Source organism: Populus trichocarpa, chromosome 10, assembly GCF_000002775.5.
Source record: "Populus trichocarpa isolate Nisqually-1 chromosome 10, P.trichocarpa_v4.1, whole genome shotgun sequence".
Taxonomy (NCBI): Eukaryota; Viridiplantae; Streptophyta; class Magnoliopsida; order Malpighiales; family Salicaceae; genus Populus; species Populus trichocarpa.
In genome coordinates, this window is record NC_037294.2 from 6,731,824 (window position 1) to 6,741,539 (window position 9,716).

The 9,716-nt window shown below is 28.1% G+C and overlaps 1 protein-coding gene across 1 annotated transcript; it reads left to right on the top strand.

The window, feature by feature from the left end:
- The first annotated feature begins 6,779 nt into the window (after window positions 1-6,779).
- Window positions 6,780-8,202, top strand: LOC18102382 (two-component response regulator ARR5). Its single transcript, XM_006378138.2, has 5 exons — window positions 6,780-7,114; window positions 7,196-7,299; window positions 7,403-7,480; window positions 7,571-7,641; window positions 7,734-8,202. The coding sequence occupies exons 1-5, from the start codon at window positions 6,937-6,939 to the stop codon at window positions 8,077-8,079; spliced, it is 777 nt and encodes a 258-aa protein (XP_006378200.1). The 5' UTR covers window positions 6,780-6,936; the 3' UTR covers window positions 8,080-8,202.
- The last annotated feature ends 1,514 nt before the right edge of the window (window positions 8,203-9,716 follow it).

Genomic DNA, 9,716 nt, shown 5'->3' on the forward strand with positions numbered 1-9,716 from the left:
TAGGATAAATGGTAATGAAACCTATTAAATGGTGAATTGTTTTGTAATATTAAACAATTGATAATTAATGAGTAAAGAATAATTAAATTTATAATAAGAAATGTGAATAGGAATGATATCCATTTGGAATTATTGATGACTTATTGGATAAAAGAGAGGGGCCAAATAGGATCCTTAATTGTGTTTATGGAAATAGTGATAGTATTGCTTATGGTATTATTGGGGACATCACTACAAGAAGGCAATAGATGGGCGGTGCAGGACCTTCACGTGCAACAGGTAAGTACCACCATGCCTAAAATAAATTACTTAGAAATCCATTCTATCTTTTTTTATTATTTATTGTTTTACCTTAAATAAATATCAAGGGAATAGATTATGTAGAAATTTGATAAAAGAAGTGAATGTGGAAGGAGAAAATTTGATTAGTGGAGACTAATGAAAGTAGCGAAATTAATATCGGTCATAATGAGATTTTCATGATAAAAGAAAATAATCTATAAAAAGAAAAGTAGAGAATTAATAGTAGCAATGTGAGAATCAACATAAATTGAATATTCACTTTTAAAAAAAAGGTGACTAATGATAACGATGAATATCGTTGTCGGTATGGATTAATTACCAGGTGAGGGTAATTAATGATATCATGGGTATTGATATCTACATAATTTGATTATTCACTTGAGAAAAGGTGACTAATGATAACGATGAATATCGTTGTCAGGTTGGATTAACTACCAGGTGAGGGTAATTAATGATATCATGAGTATTGATATCGGTATAAATTAATTATTCACCTGGGAAAAAAGTGACTAGTGATAACAATGAATATCGTCGTCGAAATGAATTAATTATCAGGTGAAGGTAATTAATAATATCATGAGTATTGATATTGGCATAAATTGATTAGTCACTCAGGAAAATGGTGACTAATGATAAAGATGAATGTCGTTGTCGGCATGAATTAATTGTCAAATGAGGGTAATTAATGATATCATGAGTATTGATATTAACATAAATTTAGTTGTCATTTGTGAAATGATAACCTAATGGTAATGATGAATGTTATTGTCTGTACGATTAAATTATCAAGTCTAATAATTAATGGTATCATGAATAATAATGTCGGAATAAAATGGAGAAAAAGGAGAGGGTTTTGTTTGATAGATAATAGTTGAGGCATTAATTAATTCTAAGACTTGAGAATAATTAGTGATCAAAGAGTAAATATAATTATAGTAGTAATTATTTTATAAGGAAAAGTTTGTGTTATATTAATTATATATTTATGTTATGTATTATAGGTTCATTTCAAACTCGTCGAGAATAAAGTGATTTGTTATTATGATCTCTTTTGTTATAATTGAGGTAATAATAGAACTTCATTTTAGATTAATATATTGGGATTTAAAACTTAGTAAATTAATGATATTGTAAAGTGTTGAACTCATGTATAACTTTCTAGTTAATATATAAGTTCAACATGTATAACTTTCTAGTTTATATGGGGTGGCATGTAATTTATTAGTTAATACTTTGTAGTTAGATAAATGTAATATTTTTATATATTTTTTTAATTTTTTTTTATAATTTCTTTAATCTTGAAAGATAATTAGTAATACAATGTAACTTTTTGTGCTATATTAGGAGAATAAATAGCATGTATTAATGAACATAGTTTATTTGAAATTGTCGTGATCATTGAAAAAATATCAAAATGATTGAATTATATGATAGAAGATGGTTAATATGAAAATTAATGAGGTCGATAACCTGATAGTGTTACCAAATAGGAGAAATGTTGCCGTATTTAAAAAAAAAGATTTAATGGCAAATCCGATATTAATGTATATGTTTTAACTCCGGAAAGTTGAAAGAAAAAAAATAGGATTGTTACACTAAATATTCCTTTTACGTTTAAATTTTTTCTTAGCATGACCTATAAAATAGTAAATATTGTTTTGTCTAAACAATTTCAAGAATATAACCTTACATTAATATTAAAATGGTGTATTAATAAATTTTTATAAACTTTGATCCTAAAATTAGAATTCAAAATATTAAAAAGAAAAAACTTATTTAATCACTAAATCAACCACTTAAGATTCAATAGCTATTAAAAGAAAAGAAAAATCAAATTTGAGATTAATTCAAATCAATTTTTCTCACTTAGCACCATTAAGTTGCACTCATTAATTTATTACCTACTAAATGCTCATTAATTTGTTTAATAAGACCAGTACGAACAAAAAAACAATAAAAAAAGCGTTGACAAATTATTAAAAAAAAAAACCTTGGTTCTTTTGAGTAAAAGAACATCTCAAATTAGAAGTGAAAACACGTAAAAGAATACATATTTAAAACAAAAAACAAAAAAACAAAACAAAACACAAGATGATGGTGCATGTAAGACAAAACAATAGGCTTAGCACTGATCACATAAGTGTGTTATGATAAAGTAATCTTATCAGATACAAAAACACATTAAAAAAAATCATTGTCCAGTTTTACTAGTCACTGTTCACACAATAGTTTTCACGGATAATTCTGAGAAGTCAAATGTGTGTTTGTCATAATTAGAAAAAGACCTGCCCTAAATAGATTATATGGATGACCTGGCAGATGCATTTATGAACCAATGAGACATGTCTAGGCTTAGAAGGAGGTCCAATCACGCTAAACCAAAATGGTAGCTCAAAAAAATCATAACTTTTGATCTGATCGTTGGATCACGCTCAAATTTTTACAGAAATTTTTAAATGTCATTTTCCTTACATTAGTAATGGAATAACTACTTTGACCATCAAATCTTTAGATTTCAAAATCCTCACCCTCGAAACCTAGTTTTAACAGTTTTGACAGTTTTGTGATTTTTTTTACGAACCAGTCGGCCAGATAGTCTTGAATTTAAATAAATATCACATTTGTGAACCGCGGTATAAATTAAAATTTTGTTGCGGTTCTCAACCGCAACATCTAAAAGTGTGCTATTTTTTCAAAACTTTTCATTTCTGTGTCATTTCATCATTTATTTGTATTTTACATGAAATTGCCCAATTTATCTAAAATTAATGATTATTATTTTTCTTTAGCACTTAAAAATAATAATAAAATAACATAGTACAAAAAATATTTAAGAAAGTAGCATAGTTTAGCTGGGACTCGCGAGTCACAAATGTCATTTGTGACTCTTTTCAATTCTAAAAATAAGTTGACACAATTTACAATTAAAAAAAAGAGAGGAGAGGAGAGGAGAGGAGAGAGAGAGAGAGAGAGAGAGAGAGAGAGAGAGAGAGAGAGAGAGAAGACCTCGGAGACACATCGAAACTTTGATGACGACACCATTGGTACCATTGGAAAAATATGAAGAGACGAATCTAATAACACCAAGAAATGTCAATAACAATGACCGTAGTGGGTCACACGAGCCGTTCAAATATGTCAAGGCTCATTTGCCTTTGGATGGCTCATGTTGCACACTTCGGTCACCGTTGGTGACCTTTCTTTATGTCATTTGATTTGTCTTGTTGATATTATCGGAGCTTTGGTGTGTCTCCATAGTCTTTTTTTTTTCGTTTTGCTTTTGTGAAGAAGGGGGGAGAGAGAACAAAAATTTAAAAAATTATCTTAGAGGCACACCAAAGCTCTAATAATGACATCATCGATATTGTTGGAAAGATCTCAAGGAGATGAATCCAATGACATCAAGGAATGTTATCAACGGTGAACAAAGTGTGTCATACAAGACGTTTAAAAGCAAATGAGCTCCGACACATTTGGACAGCTCGTGTGAGTCACTCTGATCATAGTTGATGATCTTTTTTTATGTCGTTAGATTTATCTCGTCGAGATCTTTCCAAGAATATTTGTAATGTCTTCATCGGAGTTTTGATATATTTACATAGAATGCTTTTTTTTTTCTTTCCTTATTTTTCTCCTTTTATTTTATCATTGTAAATTATTTCAGTGGTGCTTTCTTGATTATTTTTTTGGTATTTTTTTTAACTTCTAGATTAAAAAAAAAAATCCAAAATTAACTGCTCCGTAGTGTAATAATGTTTGAGCAGAAGCATTCCTTGTTATTAGGGTTCCTTGTCGGTCATTTCCCTATACAGAATTGACGGCGCGGTCCTCAACTGACCCCTCGGTCAACTTCCTACGTCCCACGCATCTCTACACTTGCCAATATCTCGCGGCAAGAGTGTTTTATCACGAGATATATAGGTTTAGCTTTCATGTTGATTTGGAGATCTCAACAAAGTGAATTTCAGAATCTGAGCGTTGTGGCGGGAAAAAAAAAATATATACTTGTACGAATAAAATGACAGATCGCAAAAATTCTTGGAGAGAGAAACTAAAGATTTGGTTTTTAGTGAGAAAAAACCAAAAACAAGGCTATTTTTGGCTTTTACATATTTTTAAAAAAATATTGCAAAATAATACAATTAAAAAAATTAATCAAATAGCACGGTTTGTATTACAATGGAAAAAACATAATTTTTATAACCTGTCGATATTCAAAATAAAAATATCTAATAAATAAAATAAAATGAACAAAAAAAAAAGAAAAATAATGAAAAAATATAAGATCACAAAAACATACTAAAGTTCTAATTACAATAACATCTGAAAAATCTCAACAAAACAGATCTAATGACACCAAAGTGATCCTAGTAGGCCACATTTGCCGCTCAAAGATAGATGGTGGCTCACTTGTCTTTAGCAGCAAGTGTGCCTACTCGAGTCATTATTGGTGATCTTTCTTGATATCGTTGGATACATTTTGTCAAGATTTTTCTGATAGTATCAATAATGTCGTAATTGGAGTTTTAATGTGTCTTCAAAATCTTTTTTTTCTTTTTTTTTATCTCATCTCTCTTGCTCATTTAAAATCTTTTATTGGATGCCACTATTCTGTATAGCAACAAACTATAAAAATTGAGATAAAAAAGACAAACTATAAAAATTGCAACATGCATAGATTATATTATTTTGCAAGAAATTTTTTGAACTATATTATTCCACTAATATTTTAATTAATAGTGCTGATAAAAAAAAACAATGACAACAAAATGAAAGAGACAAGTAGGCATTGCATTTACCATTATACTAGCATAGAATATAAGTTTTTTTTATTCAATTATAAGTTACTGTTTGGTTACTATTACATAACAAAAAAAATGATAATTGGAACAAAAAAAACAAAAAAAAACAAATATCATAAATATAGATGTGTTTAACAATGATATAAAAGATATAATAAATATATTTTGTTTAATTTATGAGGGGTAAAAAATAAAAAATTACAAAAAAAATTCTAATTATGCTATTCTGCCAATATTTTTAATTAAATATATTAATTTTTTTAAAAAATAACAACCAAATGAAAGAGACATTTAGGCATTGAATTTACAATTATACTAGCATAGCATACAATTTTCTTTATTCAATTATAAGTTATTATTACATAACAAAAACAAGAACAATATTCAGAAAAAAAAAATATATCATAAATATAGACATGTTTATTAGTGATGTATCAGATATAATGAATATCTTTATATTTTGTTTAATCAACTAGGGATAAAAAAAATAAAAAATAAAAAAAATATGTTTTACCCTAGATGTATATTACTAAAACTTACAATATTTGGAATAATAAATAAATATCATTATTTTACTTTAGTTTATAATGAATATTATTTTTAAAAAAGCTAACTTAAAATCAAGATTTTTTTCTCATCAAAATCATGCTAACAAAGATTTGTAATCATCATATGAAGATATTTTATTTCTAAAAAATAATATAATATAATTATATCTTATTTAGTTACTAAATCATTTTTCAAATATATCTGATAATAAATAAAATAATTAAACTAGCTGTATGTTAAGTAAAATATTTATACCAATACATTAAAATCTAACATAGTTGAAAATATAAGATAACAATGTCATCATAAATGCAATTTTTTTTATTATCATTCTTTGAAAACATGATTAATTTTCATTTCTCTATATTATGTATATTTAAATTATATATTTATTTTTCAATAATAATATTCTTTTATATTATTAAAAAAATCAATCATCAAGGGAGAAAAACATTTATATATATATATATTAATAAAAATCACTCTTTGATTAATTAATTTGATTTAATTAAAAATTATTTACACTAATTCATTCAATTTTTAATTATTATAAATTATCAAGTTGTATAAAATAATTTATTATTTATTTTGAGCAGTTTATTTTTTAATATTAATTTTATGAAATAAAAAAATCAAAATTTTAATATAATTACATTCTTAAAAAGTATTTTTTTTTATAGAAAATTATAATATTAATATACAGGTGTGTGATAAAAATATATTTGAGAATTACGAAGATAAAGATTTAACGATTTCTTTTAATGACCTCAAAATTTAAACTTGATAAATCAAGAAAAGAGACAAATATTCTTAAACCCACCAAGTCAATGTATTATTATTTTTAATCAAAATGTACTAAATTGTAAATGATAAGAAATTACTAGGTTATATAGGGATTGTACATGTAAATATAAGATTTATCATAAAAATTATTTGTAGATATTGATATATTAAATAATTACTCATACATAATTTGTTTTATACGTAAAAACTAGTTATATATGTGTGTGTGTTAAATAATGGATACAAGTATAAATGAATAATATCTAGATTTTTTTTAAGTAATTAACAGTGTAAATCGACCTGTGATACCCCTGGTCATCCTTGTTACACATACAGTAGTATTGTTGGCACCATTGGCAAGTGTATCATAGACAGGGAGGGCTGGCAAGGCATATAAAAGCAAAGGGCACAAGAGGCATAGAACCCTGTTCTTGCTTCCTCAGCTCCTCCAAAGGGAAATTGACAGTTTTTTTCACCCACCCTTAATTGTAAACTGGATATGAGTTCGAACAGCATAGCTTCGAATCGTTGGATGTCGGAGAAGATGGACGGCTTCGATCCCTCTCCCAATTCCAATTCAGATAACGAAGAGGAGGGAGTTCATGTACTGGCAGTGGATGATAGTCTTGTTGATCGCAAAGTCATCGAGCGTTTGCTCAAGATTTCTTCTTGTAAAGGTAAGGCTTGTCTGTCTCTTCGAGGAGTAATTAAGTATTATTAATTAGAAGTTGAAGTTTTGCATTGGGATTTGTTTGCAGTGACAGCAGTGGACAGTGGATGGAGAGCTCTAAAATTGCTTGGATTATTAGACGAAGAAGACAAGAGCAGCAGCTCCTCCTCCTCCTCATCTGCTGGTTTTGATGTGAGTGAAGGAGTAATAATATATAAATGATCTTGGACCTTTTCTTTTCTTTTCATTTTACTTGCAAAAAAAAACTAATTCCCTGATTGATTTTATTTATCAGGTGTTGAAGGTGGATCTAATTATTACTGACTACTGTATGCCTGGAATGACAGGATATGAGTTGCTCAAGAAAATCAAGGTTAATTAATTAATTCTTAATCACTAATTGTGTCTCTTCTTTTGTAATCAAACAAAGCAAAAAAGTTGATAGATTTGGTGTATTGAGCAGGAATCAACTACTTTCAGAGAAATCCCAGTTGTAATTATGTCATCAGAGAACGTGGTGGCTCGAATCGACCGGTATGGTCTTCATTGCTCAATCAAAATTTCCAGTTCTGTTTTTTTTCTTAATTATACATGTTCAAACTAAATTTAGAATCGATCGAAAACAGATGTTTGGAGGAAGGAGCTGAGGATTTCATAGTGAAGCCAGTGAAATTATCAGACGTTAAACGTATAAGAGATTACATGGCAAGCAGAGAGGTCAGATCAGTTCAAAACCAGGAGGAGAGAAGCAGCAGCAATATCAACAAGAGAAAATTACAAGAGTGTTTTGATCTATCTTTATCTTCATCGCCACCCTCTATTTCATCATCCTCATCATCCTCGTTATCATATCCCTCACGGTCTCCGTCTCTGACGCCATCTCCACCATCGTTGTTTTCTTCATCAGCGCCGTGTTCTCCCTCGTCGTTAGATTCTCCGACTAGACGGCTCAAAATGACGGGCTTCGATTAGATCCTTAACGTCATACCCATCATCATTTGATTTACGGAGCCTCCAATTAGACAATGTTGCAATTCTCCGTTAATTTTAACGGTTTTGATGCGAATTACATAGCTTCTTACTCTTTTGGCCCTATTTCTTTCTCTTTCTTTTTTTGGCTGGAGGTTTTCCATTATTTACGAGGCATGAATCGGTGCAAAATTAATAATACCGACAGGTAGGAATTGACTGGATTTAGAATGCTGATAGAGGTAAAATACTTGTGCGAATGCCAGTTAGATTGTTGGATTTTTTTAATGAAATATTAAAAAGAATGCGTAAATTCAAATCCATTGACACGATATAATAAATCTGATAATATATAGTTTATTAGAAGAGGAGTTTTATTAAAGTAAATTCGATGAATAGGGAGAGACTTGATAATTCCCCACCTTACCCGTTGAAGATTTTTTAACCCACCTAATTTGATATCTCTTGATCATACTTCTCACAAGCTTTTTAGATTAAATTATATAGTTTTATTGATAGGTTAAAAAAAATTAAAATAATTGATAAAAATATGATTTGATTTTAAAAATATTTTTAAAATGATATTTTATCTTAAAAAAATTTAAATATTAAAATAAAATTTAAATGAAACTCAACCTAAATTAGTTAGATTAAATTATATCATTTTATTATGACTCAATTGATTTGATAGGTTAAAGAAAACTCGAATAACTAAAATATGATTTGATTTTAAAAATATTTTCAAGATGATATTTTATTTTAAAAAATTTTAAATATTAAAACGGATTTTAAATGAAACTCAACTCAAATTAGTTAGATTAAATTGTATAGTTTTATTATTACCCAATTGATTTGATACGTTAAAGAAAATTCGAATAATTGATAAAAATATGATTTGATTCTAAAAATATTTTCAAGATGATATTTTATCTTAAAAAAAATTAAATATTAAAATGAATTTTAAATAAAACTCAATTCAAATTAGATTTCATATCTCGACGGGATTCGGGGCAATCTTTGAAGCCATGCAAACATCAAGTCAATTTAAGTTTATCATTTTTATCCAAAATGATAGTTTAGTTTTTCTTTTATTTTCTAGTTCTAACTCAATTGAATTTGAATGGAGTTCAATCGAGTTGAAGGCAACATAGTAGGTCATGCTGTCAATATTCAAATAGACCCTAATTAAACTCAAATTAGATTTAAAGTCTCAGCGAGATTTGTGGGGCAAATCTTTGAGGCCGTGCTGAATTTAATAAATAAGCTCTAAAATATTGATTTCTATAGAATATTTATACAAGTGCTAGCTTGATAAGTAATAATATAAATGAAAAACATATTAATATTGGTACATTATGTTGACTCTGATGGTAACTTTGATGGCATTATTTATGTTTTAATGAAGATTAAAAGCAGGAAGAATTTTATTAAAGCAATTATTATTAGGTGTAAAATGGTGGTGCCATTTTCTTTATTTCCTTGTTTTCTATTTTGTCATGGATAAGTGACGGAGTAAACATGAGTTGGAAATGAGTTGGGCTGATGCTATGGTGGGGAATAAGTGATACTGTCTGACTGGGAGAATATTTGGAATGGGATTTTGTGGAAGCATGCACTGTCGGAGATGTTTCCTGGAGGAG

Excerpts from the sequence above, each read along its gene's own strand:
- LOC18102382 (XM_006378138.2), top strand. The coding sequence starts at position 6,937 with ATGAGTTCGAACAGCATAGCTTCGAATCGTTGGATGTCGGAGAAGATG. Across the intron at positions 7,115-7,195 it reads CAAGATTTCTTCTTGTAAAG|TGACAGCAGTGGACAGTGGA; the intron begins GTAAGGCTTGTC and ends ATTTGTTTGCAG. Across the intron at positions 7,642-7,733 it reads GTGGTGGCTCGAATCGACCG|ATGTTTGGAGGAAGGAGCTG; the intron begins GTATGGTCTTCA and ends GATCGAAAACAG.